The 19,167-nt window shown below is 53.0% G+C and overlaps 1 protein-coding gene across 2 annotated transcripts in view; it reads right to left on the reverse strand.

Moving 5' to 3' along the window:
• AFAP1L2 (actin filament associated protein 1 like 2) overlaps positions 1-19,167 on the reverse strand; it is an 89,707-nt gene that overhangs the window by 4,182 nt on the left and 66,358 nt on the right. Inside the window, exons 6-14 of one of the 2 annotated variants that reach the window (XM_081267761.1) lie at positions 17,448-17,538; positions 11,795-11,997; positions 10,129-10,308; positions 7,065-7,154; positions 6,039-6,123; positions 5,457-5,561; positions 3,175-3,386; positions 1,308-1,453; positions 500-689 (exon numbers count right to left, since the gene is read on the reverse strand). In XM_081267761.1, coding sequence (XP_081123887.1) covers positions 500-689; positions 1,308-1,453; positions 3,175-3,386; positions 5,457-5,561; positions 6,039-6,123; positions 7,065-7,154; positions 10,129-10,308; positions 11,795-11,997; positions 17,448-17,538 — 1,302 coding nt within the window. The remainder of the gene's footprint in view (positions 1-499; positions 690-1,307; positions 1,454-3,174; positions 3,387-5,456; positions 5,562-6,038; positions 6,124-7,064; positions 7,155-10,128; positions 10,309-11,794; positions 11,998-17,447; positions 17,539-19,167) is intronic. The other variant, XM_081267762.1, reaches the window with a different exon arrangement.

A 19,167-nucleotide genomic window follows, 5' to 3' on the forward strand; every position in this document is an offset into this window, starting at 1 on the left:
ACCAGCCCTGCCTCAGAGCACCTGTCTCCTCCAGGGGTTCCTAGACACGCCCTCCCTCCCCAGGGAGCCTCCTGTTGAGAACTGGTAGTGCCACTCCAGAGGCTGGAGGAAGACCCAGGCCCAGCGTTCACCTTCCCTGACCCTCACCTCCTCGTCTGTACAGAGGGAACCGGCAGCGCTTCCCGTAGTGGGTGGGATTCAATGAGATCACCCGCAGAGCCCCAGCAGAGCAAGGCTCCATGCCAGGAACTGCTGGGTAGTGACCCCACCTCAGCCCTGTGTGGGCCTTGATGGCTAATGGTGCCACCCTTCCCCTAGCACTGCTGCAGGCCAAGCCAGGCCATGCATAGAACTGAGCCAGCTGCACCTGGGGTCTACACTGATGGCCTTCAGGTGACTTAGAAACCACTCATCTTGGAGACAACGTGACCACCTCCAGCATGGGGATGCACAGGGCTGGCAGGAGGAGGACTGGCGCTGCTGCCCTCCAAGCCCTTACCGCGGCCGTCAGCTCCGACATCTCCACATCGTCATACAACTCCTCCTGGCGGTCCTGGCTAGGCAGCCCGTCGATGTAAGTGTTGGGCTCGGAGAACTTTCTCTGCATCAGTCTGGAAGACACGGGCCAGACACAGCATGCGCTAGGCACCCAGGACAGGGGGTGGACTCGCCAGGATGCAAGGCTTTGGCTGCATGGAGATATGGGGGTGAAGGCCTGCCTCCATGTGTTTGGGGGCATCTCTCTCTTCCCAGAGCCTTTGCCCTAGAACTCTTGGGTCCAGATCTGCCCCCACCAAAAAAAACATTTCCCTGCCCCATGCCCCTCCTCTTAGCATCCTGTGGCCACCTCCTCCTGACACCTCGTCTTTCAAGAGCCTCCCCTGGATCTGCACAATACCCCTGGGGCAGGGTACACCACACACTAGTCCTGTTTTATGCATAAGAAAATGGATTCTGCTTCAGTGGCCCTGGTTGGCTTTCACCAGTCCCAGCTCTGCCTCCCTGTGAGGCATCAAGTGCTGAATTGGTATAAAGACAAAGGACAGGAACCCACTCTGCCTAGGGAGCTGGGGAGTGTCCAGCCAGAGCCCATGGCCACTCAGAGCCCAGCTCAGCTTGCAGATCTTAGCAGGACCTCCCAGAGGGCTGCCCCTTGGCCTAGGACTTCACATCTTCCTGCTGATGGACAGGACAGGGCTGAGCCCCATGCTGTCAGTGGCTGCTCTGTTCTAGCTCTGCACCAGAGCCTGGTCTAGAAGCAGGGTTGAGAGGGGGAGAGGGCATAACGGGAGGCCCTTCCGACTCACAGGAGAGAGGTTTTGGCCGCGCTCACGATACAGGAGACTCTCTCGGCGTCCACGTAGTCATAGGTGAAGTCTTCAGGGTCTGTCTTGGAGCCTGACTCGGACAGCAGGAGGCCTAGCCAGTGGCCCATCTCCTCAGAAGACTTGGCCTGGAGGGAGGCCGAGAGACATGAGCCAGGCCTCCCCCCCCCAGGGCACCACACTGCCATTGCCTGATCCCAGTCCTGCCTGTCAAGTCCCTGAAACAGCCTGGCTTGGGCGAGATCTTTAACAGCATATCCCACCCCCAGGGACCCCATTTCCATCTGTGACCACCTCTGTGATGCCCTGGATATTAGTCCAAAATATCACAGGTCATTTATATGCCTGTGCTTCTATAAATAACTGTTAACAGTTATTACAATGAAGAATTGTACTGTAGGTTGACACCTCTGTGTCATGATGCTCATGTCACTGTCACTCTAATCCATACATACCAGACTGCCTGGACCTTGCTAAGGAATACTATTCAAATTTACTTTTGCTTATGACTTCAAATCAAGGCATCTTAAAGACCTAACAGCAGATCAAGTAGCTCTACTAATTATCACCGAAATTCCAGTGAATTTGGTGTTTCCCCTCTGGGGTATAATGCATTCTAATCCAACACACACTTTGGGCACTTCTATTAAAATGCCAACATCGTTTCTTGCCTTTAGAATGAGAAAAATCTAGAAATTCTATAAAAGCTTCAGGTTTATCTCCATGAGGAAAACCAGCATTTGGGCATTATACCACACACATTGAGTTTTTCTTAAATGGAGAGGCAGCTGTAAGCCCAATTGGATGGTTAGTTGGTTTCCTTCTCCCACGTATTTTCAACTGAATTTCTCAATACTGCTTTTCATGGGGGTCCCCAAGTGTAGGCTACTACCATCTTTGCCTGGGGCAACTGTAGCAGCTTCCTGATAGGTCTCTTTTTGTCCATCCCCCACCTAATAGCTGGATGAAGCATCTTAAAAATCTACATCTTAACCTGCCACCTCCTTTGAGGGCCAGGGATCCCACTGCTCCTAGGATCAAGCCCTGCCCAGTCTTCCCATCTCATCTCCAGCCAGTCCCCATCCAACCTGCCTCGTACTTGCCTCACTTGTTTGCAGCAACTGTAACTAAGCAATTAATTGGGTAATTAGCCAAATATCCTCACATTCACAAACTAGAGTATAAGTTCCATCAGGGGGCATCTGTCTCTTTTGTCTGCCACGTTATAGTTCTGAGAGAGATTTGCCGATTGTCAAATGGATGGACCAAGCTCATCTTTAGGAAGCTATTATGATGTGGATGTTTTAGCCACTAGAGGGCAGTGTTAGAGCAAAATTTGGAGGAAGACCTGGGATAAAGGACTAAGCCAACAGGAGTTAATGGACAAGTGTGTGCCATCAGCTCCACCTGCGGGGCTCCCAGCAAGGCATTATGTCACCTCCTGATTAACACCACATCAGAGGGTGGGGAATGGGAGAAATGTGATCCTGTCCCCCAGATAAGAATGAGGAATGACAGAGCTTAAGTACCAGCCCTCCTGGTTGGTGACACAAACTAGCACCCATTTGAAGAGCCTAGAGCCTTTCTGGCAGCTCTGGGAGTTATAAATACTCTGCCTGCTCTAAGTGCAGGAAGTAGTTCATTGCCCCACTCCTGTAACCAACCACCCTGAGGTTGGAACAGGAGTGGACATTTTTTTTTTTTTTAATGCAAACAATCACAGACAAGGGAACTAAAAATGGCCTGAGGCTAAGTGGATCCTGCCTCAGCAGGATCACAGCCCTGGAGACCTGCAGCCACCAGCCCTGGCTGTCCCTGCTGCCCACATCCTCCTAGGGGCTAGTGGTACCTCGAGCTTGGCCAGCTCCTCCCCTCCGTGGAGGATGCGGAAGGAGTAGAGATGGTCAGGGCTGGGATCTGGGACCACCTCACAGCCCACCAGGCTGAGGGGCTGCTGGGCCACCTTGCTGCGGTTCCGGTCCTGGTAGAAGTGCAGGTGGCTGTCCCTGACAGAGCACCAGCGTGATTTCCACTGGCTATTCACCAGAACATTCAGGTAACCTGTAGGAGACATGCAGTGGGGTGAGGCTGAGAAGGAGCTGGGGCCACACACCTGCAGGAGGGGACATGGCTGAAGGAGGGCCTCTGGGCTTCACAAGACTGTCCTCTGGCATCAATTTCAGAACTGTCTGTGCCTTTCATATTGCATGGAAGCTTGAGGATCTCAAGTCCCTAGTTTTCTTTCTGTGTGTAAGCAGCCAGGCCCTCAGCAGCACTCCCTCCTAACCACAGGTCACCCAGGTCACTGTGGCAGGAAGCTTGCCCACCCCATCTCCCAGCTGCTGGCTCAACCCTGCTGCCTCTGCAGCTGCAGCTTTCTTGGTTCCCAACAGCCTTTGCATCCACCAGCTGTTCAGACTCAGCTCCTCCTCCCCTTAGTCTGCCTTCCATCAGAGCACCTGGAACTTGGTCCAGTGAAACTCTCTGCCTCCACGTCAGCCTCCCCACCTGGACACACCTGTTTCCCAAAGGCAGGAACTGCATCGTGGCCTAAGGCCCAAGGTCTGTCTTATCCACCAGGGACCCCATTTCCTCTAGGCACACTGGCTGCCAGCACCAGCACCCATCATGCCATTCTTTAGTTCTCAGAGGGTTGCTGTGTGCTGTGTTCAGCTTCCCAAGGAGAGGACAAGGCTTTTCCCCCATCAGATAAGTGTTTACTGAGTTGATACTATCCACCACACGCAGCCTTGTTCCTGCAGTGACAAGGATGCATAAAATGCAGCCTCAGGACCCTCCTTCCACCTGTGCAGTGAGTCGATAGCTCTTTGCTCCTCACCTTCTCAGATACACTGACTTACAAAGTGCCGTTTGGTCTGGAAAGGCGGGAGCTCAGATCTTAAGCACCCGAGTCTTGGGGGGGACAGCCACTGTGTTCTCTCTGGCCTGCCCCCAAGGGACAGGAGCATAGTTGGCTGAGAGAGCAGACTTCCAGCAATGACCCAACCATCTCCCAGACAGTGACGCACAGGGATCAGATTCCCAGGCTGCAGGGGCAGACAGACCCAGGCACTACCCATCATCCTGGCCAGAGAAGCAGGAGACCACTCTTTTTTTTTTTTTGGTAGCAGAGATTGAACCCAGGGTGCTTAACCACTGAGCCACAACCCGAAAGACAGGGTCTCGCTAAGTTGCTTAGGACCTAAGATGCTGAGGCTGGATTTGAACTTGTGATCCTCCTGCCTCATTTTTCCTAGCTGCTGGGATTACAGGCGTGCACCACCGCTCCTCCACTCCTTTCCTATTCCACCTACCATCCTGCCAGCCTCAAACCAGAAGAGAACCTAACTGGGCCTCAGAAAAGAGTCTGGGGACAGGACATCATTCCACAAGGAAGAGGAAAAGGCCCAAAGGCAGACAGTAATGGCCTTCAGGCCCCAAGGAGGGCTGCAGTTGAGAACCCCAGCTTGGGGATCAAGATCCCTCACATCAGTGTCTTTGCCCTCTGACCTTGGTTTCCAGATCGAGGGCAGTGACAATGACATCTAAGAACCTACCAGCCCCTGTAATGTCCTCCGGTCCAGCCACACGGGCTTCTCACTTTCCCTTCCTCGGCCTGCCTGTTCTGAGTCTTTGCTGCTGCCCCAGGTGGTTCTAGCCTCCTCAGCTCCACCTGCCTTTAAGGCTCAAGTCCACATGCCATGTCTGACCACAGGGCAGAAGAGGTTCTCCATGTCCCCGAGTCCTGACTGCCAGGAAGGCCAAGTGCATGCTTAGGGGGAAAAGCCATCCTCTCTCTTGGGCTGAAGGTCTTAAGACTGTGCCTTCCACCTGCCTCCCCCAGTCCTGACACTGTGTCTGCCATGCCCCCCCCACCACAGACACTGATCAACTAAGCATCAGTCTTTAAAGAACACTTGGGGGACACTGATTAGTTCCCCTTTCACAAAGGATCCAACACTACAATAAGATCGACTCCGGCTCAGCACAAGGACTACCTACAACAAAGACAAACTAAAATCAGGGGCTGTGTGCTTGCCATCCCTATAGGTGCTTAAACTGGCCCTGGAACCCCCTGCCTTCGTGGTCTGGGCTCCAGCCCTAGGTCCTGGAGGCAGCTATGGTTCTTACTAGATGTCTCCAGGGACCTCTCTGGGGGCTCCAGCGAGGTGGATTTCTTCCTGCCCAGGTTCATTAGGTTGCTCAGTTTGAGGCCAGCAGAAGATTTCTTTTTGACTGTCAAGAGGAGAGAGAAAGCAATCAGTGTTGTACGCAGCCCACCCACATGCAAACTCATCCCCTCCAGAACCCTCTTGCTCCCTGCCTGCATGCGCACGCGCACACACGTCTGCTCCCCAGAATTGGCTCTCTCCAAAGTCACACCGTCAAGGGGGTATTCAGCTTTCTCATAAGAACAGATAAGCACTTGAGACTCTTTACAGACTATATGGCTCAAAGGGATTTGAAGTAGGGTTGGCAAACAAGAAGAGACAGAATACTCCATCCTCAGCCTTTCATGAGACTTAACTTCAATTTGGCCACCTCTCCAGTTTCCCAGGATCTATCAGATGCAGGATTTCCAATGGTTTATAAGTTGGAGGGTATGTTAGAATCAGCTGCTGAAACCCTTTAGGGTTGAGTCAGATGGTCAAGTCTCATCCTGGAATAATGTCACCCTCCCCACCACGAGGCCACCAGCCACAGCGGTGTTACCGTCTTTGGTCTCTGGGACCTCAGGGTGGCTGTCTGTGGAGCTTCCGTACTCTGGAGCAGACAGGTACTTTTCAGCTATATCTGGCTACAGGAAAGAAAAAGGGGGGGGGGGTGTAGAGAGAGAGATGAATGGGAACCACTGGCTGGGAATGGTTACATTGAGAACTTCAATTTAAGAGAGATTAGATGCATCTTGGGTGCAGACAGGGATAATCTCCATCTACGTTGACTAGGCGCGTGGGGACTAGCTGTAGCTGGTTGAATGTGACTCGGGAACATTCCAGTCAACCACCTATTCTAGGAAGCAAGCTGATGGCCCCAACCAACTGGCCTGGCCTGAGGCAGGACCCAGGAAGAGTGGCACCTGGCCATGGAAACACCACAGAGAGATCCTCAGTTCCTACCTCAACAGGAAGGACACACAAATTCACCCTGCCACAGAATGAGGGAGACCACCACTGTCCAGCCCCTCTCAAGTCCCTGTGGCCATGCTGCAGCACGTCTCCAGGGGCCTGAGAGACGCGTGGGCCCTCTGGCTTCCATTCCCTGGCAGGGGCCCTCTGCACTGCCAGGCTTCAGGGTACCCACCTGCAGATACTCAGGGACCTAAGGGGTGACCCTGCAGGTGACAGCCCTCCACCCGATTTCCTTGACCTCAAGCCCAGGCTCCAGGCAAAGGCACCCTGAGCCCTCTGGAGGTAGGGGACACGTCAAGACTGCCCCACCCAGGCTCCGCAGGGGAATAAGCAGGAAGGAAGAGCCTCATAGAATGAATCTCCCAGCTGAAGCATGTAGGGCGAAGTGACTTTTGCTCTCATAACACTGCCCCCACCCTAGCAAGAAAATATTTTAGCCCTGTATCCATTTCATCCTTCTTCCTGCCAGACTAAAGTCACTGCCCTTGTCCAAGCATTATATGCTTCTTTTAATTGAGTTGAAATACAAAAACAAAGCTCCCAACTTTACACTTGAAATTCGTGTGGAAGAAGGGCAGATGGCACTCACTTCAGGTGGGCAGAGCCTTACCCGCTGACAGCACAGGCGCTGGGCATCTGGGATGTACTGGTTTCCCTCAGAGGCTCCTTCGGAAGGCAGGCCGCTCACCTCCTGGATGACCTGAGGCAAGAACACCCTCAGTGAGGCCAGGGTCCGTGCAAGGCCCTTCCACCTGCACACACAGCCAGACCAAGGCAGGGGCCCTCAGGGCTGGGAGAGTGGGTACAGAGAAGACCCATAGCTGAAAGGAACAGAGAAGCACTGCCCCTGTCCCGGGCCCCATGGGACTCAGTTGTGGAGGCTGTGGTGGTTGAACCTGGAGGCACAGGCCCATGGCTACAGGTCCCCCATGTCCTGGGTGTCGGTGAGGGGCCTTTGCAGCAGAGCCCCAAGATGGCCAGAGCAGCCAGCCTTCAGCTCCCTGAGCCCCTTCCTGCCAGCTGCTCTGCTATGGGTGACACGAACAGTCCCATTTGTTAGACAGTCCTCTGGCGGTGGGGGCCATGGGCTGGCTCTGGACTCTCCACGCCACTCGGGAGTAGGCCAGCCGACTGCCTTGAGCTGACCACCATTATCATCTCTCCAAACTTGCCCGCTACCATCCCTCCCAGCCTCCCCTGGGAAAAAGCCTTTTCACTACCACCCAGGGCCTGGGCTGGGGACACACAAAGGTCAGAGGTGGCTCTGACTTCACTAAACAGCAATGCACCCACCCCCCTTCTGAGCCAGGGGCCACCTCAGGGATTCCCAGAGGGGCACAGCCCAGGCTGGCAGGCCAGCCACACACACACACACACACACACACACACACAATTGCAAAGCCTTTTGGAGGTACAGAATTAGTAAGAACAATTTCAAGTCCCCTTCCTTTTCAATCTTTGCCTAGAGCAATTTGTGGAATGGGCTTAACATCACAAAAGCCAAAGAACAGAAGGAAGAACAGTTATGGGGGAGGGAAACAAGACAATTCTCACTTTCAACACTGACTCCAGTTAGGCTCTTTGTTCCACAAAGAATATATGACACAGTTTCATAGGAAGAGGGTTGGTGCTGGGGTCGGCAGACTAGCCACATGACCTTGGGCCCAAGCCCCAGCTCTGGCATCTGTAAGATGGGGCACCTCTACAGAGTGGCTTTGGGGACTTGAGTGTCCAGTACCCAGCACAGGGAAGGCACATACATTCCTGTCTTTAATATGTCAAGTGTGATTCTGAAGAATCAGGAGGCCCAGGGACAGTGGGCAGGTTCTGCAAGTCCCAGGCAGCTTGATGGGGAGCCCTGAGGCAGGCTGAGCAGCCACTGTAGGAGGCAGGGACTTCTGGAGCCAGGCCCTGACAGCCAGGTCACCTCTGCACTCATCTGACCTGGGAGAGAGGCCCCTCTGTGAAGGCTGGACACAGATGGGCTGTGCCTTCTGAAAGCGCTCTTGTCTTTAAAGCCACCAGCAGGGACTGTGGGGGCCGGGGTCTTAGGAGAGGGCGTGAGAGTCTGGAGCAGGAGGCTGGGGTCAGGGAAGGGAGAGATGGGTCTGGGCAGGCAGGGAACAGCACTGGGAACTGGGGGCAAGGGAAATGTGTGCTCACATGCGTGTCCACACTGTATATGTGGGTGCACACATATGCATGCATGTGTGTATAAATGTGTATGCGCACGTGTGCATGCACACACCCATGCTCCTGTGCACATAGTGGGTGAGGGTGAGGATATGGAGAGCTGGCAAAAGCCATAGAGGAGACCTGGTGAGACGAGGAAGTTCAAAGGCAAACTAGCAGCTCCAAGCCCAGGCCCTAGTCAGCTCTGCAGCCCAAGATCAGCCCCTAGCACTCTCCGGGCCTCGGTGGTCACCTCTGTGCTGGTCCAGTTTCATGTACTCTGCCCAGATGCAGCACAGTAGCACTTCATATGCATTAAGGAACCAACCCAAGATCACTCAGCTCAAAAGGGAGGAAGCCAGGATTCGAGGCCAGAGCCCATGCTCTCGAATGCCAGCCTTGCCCTTTCTGAAGGGCTAACCATCTCTTAGGAACCCCACAATCTACAAGCCTGTCCATCTGGTGGCCCTTCTTATCCTGTATGACCACCTTTAACCACCTGGACATTTTGCAATAAGGGTTGAGATAGCTGCCAGCTCCTCCTAGGATTTGGTCTGGCCAGAATTCTCAAAACATTTAGTGGTTTCTCAAAACACTTAGTGGTTTCACAAAAACAGCTCACCTGCTCCAAAACTGGGGTACTCAGCACTTGGGGTAGCCAGTGCCTGGGGCAGGTACCATTGTCAGCCACACTTTAATCAGGTGGTCAGATCTGCTGCTGACAGGCTCCTCATGGTGGTTATGTTTAGCCAGGTGGCAGGGGACAGCAGGGGAATGATGCTGGAAGTGTCTCAATGTGGCCTCGACAGCAAACTGGGCAGCAAAAAGGAGGGAGAGAGTGGCCCTGGCCCTCACAGGCCTCACCAGAGTCCCTTCTTGGTACAGACTTTCTAGAACCATCAAGCTCATCTTTAACATGGGGCCGCCAGTCCCTCTCCAGGGGCTTCATCAGCATCAGACCCTGGAGGGAGTGACAGCAGAGGGCCAGGTGCATTTGTGGTGGCGGGAAACCCAGTGCTGTGGTAAGACAGTCCTAGGTGCTGCCACTCACTTGCCAGGTGACCTTGGGTAGTCACCTCTGCCCTCTGCACCTTAATCTCTATTCCTGTAAGATGGGAGCATGACCGTGTCTACGTCACCGTGGGGTTCAGCTGGCTGAAAGTCCTCAGCCTGTGGTAAACACTTCAGGGATGCAGCAGAAGACACCCCTTTAATAAGAAGCCTGGTGTTGCCTCACGGGGGGCAAAAAGGCAAGTGGATTCCAACCACTGGCCCAGTCCCAGCTCCCAAGGAGGATTTGGAAGAAGGAGCAGCAGCAGAGCCCAGCGTTCGTTCCCCTGACACTGAACTGGAGCACAGAAAGCCCTGGGCCCGTGAAGGATCTCAGGCCCTCTACCCTGGATGGCATCGCCATCCCTTTAGGAAAAGCTGGGAGCAGAACTGCAGGAGCCGCTAGAGGAAGGCCTGGAGTGAGGCCTGGAGGAAGCCTGCGCCTTGCTCACCCGGAGCCACTGCTCGGCCTGGTCCTTGCTCTGCAGGCCCAGCACAATCACGTCGGCGTTCATGGGCATGATCTTCAGCTTGTGCTCCTTCTTCCGCACTTGCTTCTCCTTGTGAATGACGCTGCTGCCCAGCAAGTTCACATCTAGCTGAGGGCTGTGGTCCTTGGAGGATTTGTAGCACTGGAAGAGAAAAGATGCTCATTGCCAGGGGCACTGGCCTCACTGGATTCTGCAAAGCAGGGGCCCCTGAATGCTGAAGACCCCCCAAGAGCCTGATTTTACCCCCAAAACTAGAAGGCTGGACCCCCTATGGCAGGCCCAGAGCCTCCACTACAAATACCAGCCATCCCATTCCCAGCATCCGACTTCTCCCCAGCCTCAAGTAGGGATGCTACAGGACCTTGCTCATCCAAATGGCTCAAGGCTGCTCTGAGCCGGGGGCAGGGAGTTCCCAAAATACAATCATGCCCCAACTTGAAATGTTTCGGTCAGCAATGGATTGTCGTGATGCGCAGTGGCCCTATCATGAGATAAATTGCCTAATAATATGACTGCCTCGGTTTGTGTAAGTACACACTATGATGCTCACACAGCAATCGCATTGCCGGATGACATGTTTCTCAGACGTGTGGCATCATTAAGCAGCTCATGAGCTTATGTCCCCTGCAGACAACTTAGTTCTCCAAGGTGGAACGGACTTTTCTCACTTCCCTGTATTTGTATTTCTTGCTTGGCTTTCCCAGAAAAGGATCCATCAGATGCAAAAAACTAAGCTTATTTCCTGTCTCACCAGGAAGAGGTGTTAGCCAAGAAAGGAAGGTACCTTCTTCCTCTCCCAGATAAAGGCTTTGGCCTGCAGTAAAGGCTTTGCCCTGAAGGTTTTGCCCTCAATGTAAATTGGGGACCTCATGGAGTTGTTTGACAGGATCACCTCGATAATATTTATACAAAGCAGGGTACATTGTGACCAAAGGAGAATAATAATTCCATGTAACTTTAAGTCAGGACCTAAAACTGATTTTTTTTTTTTTTGAGATGAAATCTATGCTTCCCATGCCGATCTTGAACTTCTAGGCTCAGGTGATCCTCTTGCCTCAGCTTCCCTAGTAGCTGGGACTACAGATGCACAGCCAACACAGCCAGCTCAGAACTGTGAATTTTAATTTAATGTAACAGGAAACAAGACTGTCATCAGAGTGCTATGTCTGGCTCCTTTATGGGTCTTGACTTAGAATTAGTAGCTCAAAGTGTTATGGTTTCTGAGAAGATAGCTATGATTCTCATGCTGCTCAGACCACAGCAGTAGCTAGAACTGGGGCTGGTGGTTGGCCTCAGGAAGCCACTGGGCTCCAATGGCTAAAAGGTGATTAAGGACCAGAAGACAGAAAGATGTGTCTTTCAAACACGGGTGCATGGGATGGGAAGGATGGGGGAGGTAGCGATAATCATAGCCCCCTTTCAGAGCCTGATGAAAACTACTAGATCTGTCTAGTCTAGAAAAAACACATTCTTCCACACTCTCAAAATCCTGCGTGTGATTTTAGGTTGGGAAGCAGTGACAATCTTCTGACATCAACAGGCTCTGAGCCCCTGGGAGCACATCAGGGAGCACCTCACTCCTCCCTGACCCTCCCACCCCCCCCAAGCAGAGAAGACGGGAACTGACCAGGAGCCTGGTGTCCCTTATCACACAGAGCTGCTTGGCCCACTGGCCCAGCCACTTCTTGCGCCACAGGAAGGCGCAGATGCGGGCGTCCCGCATCAGCTCGATGCTGGCCTCCGGGGAGGGCCACTGGTAGAGTGCGGCCTTGCCCTTGGTCTCCTCTTCATCGTAGGACTCGTAGGAGCTGCTCACGGCCTCGCCGTCCTCTGCAAGGAAGATGCGCTTGGTCAGGGCCCTGCAGGAAGGTCGTCTCCCTAAACAGGTGACTTTGGGGAGGGCAACAGGCCTCAGCAGGCCTCAGCAGCCCAAGCCCATGACCACCACCCTCCTGCCCCTCATGCCCTCAAAACAGCCCCACAGCCACCAAGCAAGACCATGGCTGACTTTCTGTCCCTAATTCCCTTTGAGAGGCTTCTCACATGCTGCCTTGGGCCACAAAACCCAAATAACCTAAAACCTGGTCTCTGCCTTTCTGTCTTCTCTGGATTCCCCTGAGGACACACTGCCCCACAGACCAACTGTGTGCTCCCGGAAGCCAGGCGTCCCCTGCAGCCTGTTTTTCCAAGGAAGGATGAAGCCACAGGCTCCTCTGGGCCTGGCACTCTGTCATCCTTAGGGTTTGGCAGGAAGAAAAGGCCCCCAGAGCCCTAGCTATGTGCTTTGTAGGTCTCTATCCTGGACCTGGATCTGTCCCAGGTCAGAGAAAAGGCCACGTAAACCACAGGAGGAAACAGCTTTTCTGGGAAGATGGTACTTCCGCCCCGAGTATGCTGTCCTGGTCGCAGCCCTTCTCAGCAAACCCATCCCGACCCTTCCGACTCAGTTCTCTCCCTCCCTGCAGAACGTCCCTTTACCTGGTTCCTAACTCAAAGCAGTCCTGAGCCCTCCTCACATTGTGAAAGAATCCCCCATCTCCACGCGGCACGAACCAGGCATGGTTCTACGCACACTCCACCTACCCCAGATTCTAGTTCCTGCTCCCACTGCCTGTCCAGGCCTCACCGCTGCATTCAAGGCCACCCCAAACCAGGCAAAGAAAATCCACCGACCAATCCATCGCTCGACCCATCAATCCTTGAACAGCAGCACCTGGGGAAAAGGGACCAGGATTCCCGGCCCAACCCCGGGCTCAGCGCAGAACTTGTTTGTCATAACCTTGATGCTCAGCCTGAAGTCCCCACGGACAGGGAACTGGCTCCCTCCTGATCACTGGACACTGTCCCATTCAGAAAGAGGGCCCAAGGTCTAGTTCCTAGTAACCTCCACATAGCAGTCCTTATTCTGCCCCCCCAACTCAGGTGAGTGACACCTCTCTTCTGTCCCATGACACTCTGATTCAGAAGAGGGAGAGCCCATGGGGCACCTAATTCTTCCCAGAAGACTCCAGCAGCTCTTGTCCTAATAGCTGGGTTCTTGCATACTAAGGTACAGACCATTTTGGAGTTAGAATATAGGAAAATGGAACAATGTCATTGCAACAGCTATTCTAGGTGTGGTGCCAATGAAAATATATTGTTTTAATATTTCTAAAAACAACACTTTATTTTAATGTCTTTTTTTAGAAGTAGTATGGTACTACTCCTCTTTCTGACTTAATAAAAAAAACCCTGCATACTTTATAATTTGATACCTATTAAATAAGATGGAAAATCAGCACTACCCAGCAAGGGGACCCTGTGCTGGTAGTAACATAACTTCACACAAGTCTCTCCGGCAGCTTGTTTTTTCAAGAGCCATAAAAATACCTATGTTCTTTGATCTAATAATCCTAATCCTCAGAGATTATCCTAGGAAACTAGTTTTTCCAAAAAAGAAGAGGGGCTGTAGGTTAGGGTCCCTGGTTGGATCATCCCCAGCAGCATGATAAATAAATAAAGATAAAAAAGAAGAGAGAGGAACGTTACCTGAATGAATCTATTTATTCAAGTGCTATTTAGCTGTCAGCAAAGGAGCCCCTTTGGATAAGAGGCCTGATTTCATCCACTCAGTGCACCAATGTACCCAGAATCCATCAAATGTCTGAACACTAGTTGGCAACTCAATAAACTCCCCGAGATGTGGCAATGGGGAGAAAGCACAATTAGAAGTCTCTATGCAAATAGGTCAGGACTGAAATGTAGCTCAGAGGACGCAAAACAGTTGATCTGATAGGGAAGTGGGAACAGGGGGAAAATCTCATTGTCAGTATGACATCATCTGTACAAAAGGTGAAATTTAAAAAATGACACAATGTCATTGAGATTCTTCCTCCAGAAACAAAAAATTAAGGGAGAGAAGCTCCAGAGGGCAACGTGAAGGCGGATAAAGCCCCAGTTTGGGCTCCTCAGGTGGCCCTGTGTGTTCTGTGGAGAATTCTGACACCTGCTAGTCCTCCTCCCTGCAGTAAGAGGAAGCTAACTGAGAAGTAACGGCCCGTCGTAGTACCTGCGGCAGCTAGGAGAAAATTTAGGGCAAATGTACTAACAATTATATTTATCCCTACGAAGGCTCACGGCACACCATAAATGTAGGATTCTCTTAAAACAGATTCTTGGTTTCCAGGGGGCGCAGGGTGAGCAGGAAGGAAAGGCAGGATGTTCAGGTGATCCCATCAGGACTGCGCCCACTGTGTCCTGCGGAAAGTCCTCAGGAACCAAGGGCAGAACAACCATGCAGGCTCCCTTGGAATCACTCATCCATATTTCTGGCGGGGGTCTGTGGAAAGCAGAGCAAACCATGCCCCTGGCAAGACAGCATGCGGCGTGCACATGCAGGACCCATGCATGAGGACGGGAAGGACAGTGCCATCCTCGGGACATGCACCCATCTCTCCAAGCCAGGCATCAGACACCGCATCACTGGCATTCCATTTCTGGGGACAAGCAGTACCCAAGGTGATCGTGGCGTAAATGACTCCTTCAGGCACCTGCACCCATCTGGGGACTCCAGGAGGGAGAGATCTGCCAGAATGGCCTGCATGGTGTCCAGAAGCACAGAGGCAAGGAGAGAGAGACAAGATGAAGAGAGGGACGTACCCAAGTACAGAGACCCACATGTGGCAACATGGCTGCCTGTCCACAGAGGTTAGCACTTGCTCCTCTGAGGGGTTGGCTGGTGCTTTAAGGGAACACTTAGGGGTTCTCTGCTCTCCCTGCAGAGGATTCAGTGGCCCAGAGAAAGGATGACCAAACATGGAAGGAGCCTGGGTTCCTAAACTATATGGAACCAGAAATACCTAGTGAACTGCTCTGTGAGTGAGAAGCAGATTTGGGTCCTGTCACTATAAACAGACACTGTGGAGCTATTTGTTATAGCAGCTGCTATGCCCCTAGCAGGAGACATCATGAATGAAGAACCCAATGTCCTGGGCAAGAAAAGACCCCCATGTCAAGCCATCAGGTCGCACACTACACATTTGCTTGGAGAGAGGACCCCATCCCAGCAGCACATGTAGGGACACTGCTGATAAAGCAGGACAAGAATCTAAGAGACTGACCCTGTGGCAGGAAGTCAGCAAAATAGTAATTGGCCAAACAACTAGAGGAAGGGGCTGGAGCCCAGTGCTCCTTCCTCCTGCTGCAACCTGCACATCCCGCTGCCCAAGCAGGTGTGGGGACAGCAGGCAGGAAGTGAGGACAGACCGGCTCGTCATGCAGGAAAGTCCTCCTCTGTAACAAGTGTGGCCACCTCTCCCCAGGTCATCCTCAGACCTTGTCCTGACAGGAGGCCCTCTTCCTGGCCGCCTTACTATGGGTTTCCTCTACCCCAGGGCTTCCCTGACCCACTCCCCAGGGTGAGCTGAAGCTGTCCTTGTGATAACCTTTAGTCCTGGTTACAAACAACAGGGGGACTCAGGCTGAGACAAATACCAAGAACTAGGTCTTCCCAACCACTTGTTTGTGTCAAAATAAAGCTTCTGCCTCACAAACAGGCCTGGGGCATGTCTGGGAGGCAGGCCCTGACTGGCACAGGCCACACCCTGGAGACCCAGGCTTAAGACACACAAAGGTGCTCACTGCAGTGAGTCACCGTCTCTACCTTCACGATGGGCCCAGACAGCAGCCCCGCACCCTCAGCTGCAGTCTGAAATCACAGCGGGGCAGGTGACTTGGCAACGTCACATGCGCTCAGTGGGTGAAGCTAAGAGGGGTCTACCCACAAGGCCAGCCTCTCAGACTATCCTCAGGGTGGACAGGCCCTCGCCTCCCATGGTTCCTGGGACTAGAGGCGGCAGGTACAGTGTGAAGGAAGAGGAGAAGCTGACGTGGCTCCAAGTTACTGGTGCTGATTCCTCCTGGGTCCTGCTGTTCATGGAACCACACGCCCCCTTCTGCCAAGTTTATTCCCACCAGCAGGGACTGTCACTGTGCGTATCTGCAAATCACACTGTGCTTTCAAAACCCTTTCACTTACAAAGGAAGGAAAGAGAAAAAGAGAAGAAGGTGCTAAAGTTTGGATGTTGACTCTCCTGCAAAGGTCCATGCTAAAGATGTGGTCCCCAGGGTGCAGATGTTAGGAGGCACTGAGAACCTTGAGAAGTAAGGGTCCTGTGGCTGTAGGGCTATAGGCCTTGGGGGTGTGCTCACAGCGGGGATGGTGGGATCCCAGCCCCTTCCCCTTTGTTCTATTGCTTCTTGGCCATGGGGTATAGCTTGCACTGCCATTCAGCTGCCCACCAGAGACTCCGAGCAATGGGTCTGTCCAGTCTTGGACTGGAACCTCCAAAGCTATGAGCCAAAATAACCCTTTTCTCTTTATAAGTTAGTTATCTCAGCTATTTCACTATAGTAAGGGAAAGCTAAGCTCTGATCCAGCTTCCTCAGGCTGAGAACACTGGCCAAGAATGGATGGTTCCAGCATGGAGCCATCCTGTGTAGCCATTCATACAGGGAGCAGGAGTTAAGTGAGGTCAGTCACTAAGGGACCCCCTCCAAAGGCTTGCAGTTTCATTTAAAGTTCCAAAGCCCTCACCATGGCCTGCAGCCCTCCACTCCTCATCTTCCCCTACTTCACCTGTTCTTGCCATGCTGACTTCTGCCCCAGGGCCTTCGCATATACTGACTCTGTCTAGAAAGTTCTTCCCTCAGGTATCTGCCTGATCCATTCGGCACAACATTCAGGGATCTGCCCATCAGAGAAAAGCACTGCTCTCCTGCCAAAGTCTAGCCTCAATTCTGTTTTCCTTCCTAACGCTTGGCTTACCACTACACAATGTATTCTGGGTTTATTTGTATGTATTTTCTTTCCAGTGAAGCTGAGTGCTCTTGTCCTGGTCACACAGTGGGAGTACAACAACTCTGAGTCACAGAAGAACATGGAAGCTGAGCTCAGACTGTGTCTGGCCTCCATTTCCATTGCACCCCTTGGCCAACAGCTCCTCCTCCACCCTCTTTCTGGGATGAATGGAGGAGATCCAGGTGGGAGCAGAGTCCACACCAGCACCGTGAGCCTGCTCACTGCGGGCCATCCTCACTCCTCCTGGCAGGCTGGCTGGGTGGCTGTGGGTCTTGGCACCACATTGAAGACCAAAGGCCAAATGCCCTGACCATTTTCTCTGGGAATGGCAGCCCCTCTGCCTTCCAGCCAGGGATGAGTGAGTTGGTGGCCACCAGGTGAGTGGGCCCGACCTCTGGGTTAAAGCAGTGAGTCCCCTCCAACCCCAGCCGCTGGGACCTACCATTGACAGACGTGTCGTATGGCTCGGCCTCTTCATAGTAACCCTCTGGAGACTCGGTCTTGGGGACGGCAGGCTGTTTCCGTTCTGGAATCTGTGGCATGATCGGATAGAACAGACACCTTCAGAAAAGGCATGCTGGGAGCAACCTGGATCCACCCTATGGGGGGAAGGAGGAAGAGTCCAGAGGGAAGGGAAGCCTGCCCAGAGTTGTACCAGGATCCACCCTATGGGGGGAAGGAGGAAGAGTCCAGAGGGAAGGGAAGCCTGCCCAGAGTTGTACCAGGGAGGAGGGGTGGCATGGAAACCCAGGGATCCCACACAGGGACACAGGCTCTCCAAGCCGCTTCCCTTCTCTGCAAAAGAATCATCCCAGGGCCATTCTGAGCATTCACTGAGACTCAACACTTCCCCATGGGGCCTGGCCACACTAACTGCAAGGACACAGTGGTCGGCATTGTGGGGGCCATCCACAACCCAGGGGTCTGTAGGTTGGGCAGAGCGGGCAGTTGATGTGACAAGAGCCTAATCACTGGACTACTGTCCTGCAGCTGAGACAGGTCTCCATGAAGAGGGTCGGCAGAGGCCAGGCAGCTGCACCTCCAAGCTCTTCCTGGCCTCAGACAGCAGAGCTGGGCAAGCCCAGAGGTGGCTCCAAGGTCTTCAGCCCCAGCAGGAGTAACTCCCTCCCTGAAGGTGCACCTCCCCACACAGGAAGCAACAGGATCACCTGAGCATCTCCTAATCCACCGGGTACTAAGTGGGGCCGAGGATGTGGCTGCCGGGCCGCGAACATGCAGCAGGCCACACTGAGAGCTGTGAACAGAGGGCCTTCAGCTTCCTGTGTTAGTCTCAGGAGAAGTGTCTGCTCCTCAGCTGTCCCCAGCCACCAGCCTGAGAAAGGGCAGCCCCTGGAGGCCCAGGCAGCTTCCCAGAGTCCAAGGGGGGAAGCTTCCCCTGCCCTCAGCAGCCAGAGGGTCTTCTCAGACAGCCCTGGGCTCTGCATCGGGCTGGCCACAGCTCCCGGTGCAGCCTCTGGAAGCCCCCTTTCAGCAGGTGGTGCGAGCGCCCCTAAGGGGGTCTGAGGAGATGGCCTCTATGGAGAGAAGCTCAAGGAACCCAAGATCTGACTCTGGATCAGGATCCCACAGCTAGAAGAGGATAGAGAAAAGAATGATCCCTCTGCACCAAGCAACATTTCATGAGTCTCCCAAAAGCCTCCCTGAAATATCTAAATGGATCTGTCCAGAGGGGAAGTGTAGGACAGTGGTGAGGAATCCAACTTCCTGTGTCAGTCTCAAATCCTGATATTCCAGCTGTGTGACTCTCAACAACCTGGGCTTTAGTGCAAAATGGAGTAGAAATACCTGTGTCACATGGGGTTGTTGTAAGGATAAAACTGGGCTCAGCAATATTAAGCACTCAATAAATATTAATTTTTATTAACCTAAGAAAATAAAATGTAAGAATAGCAAATGGAGAAGTTTTATGTATATGTATTTGGCAGAGGACAAATCAATGTATTCTGGAAGGATACAAAGGGGACTGTTTGGGCCTGACCCAGTGTATGCCAAGCTCTACCTCACCTTGCTACAGAGGAACAAGTCAGAGCCCCAGGTCCCCAGGCTCCTGAGGCAAAAAACACTAAGGTCAAGTTAAAAGAGAAAATGATTTTCCTAAGAACTCAGGAGAGAGTCCTCTAAACACAGACACATGAAAGACC

This window comes from Spermophilus citellus (genome assembly GCF_964194105.1).
Source record: "Spermophilus citellus genome assembly, chromosome: 15".
In the NCBI taxonomy this organism is placed as follows: Eukaryota; Metazoa; Chordata; class Mammalia; order Rodentia; family Sciuridae; genus Spermophilus; species Spermophilus citellus.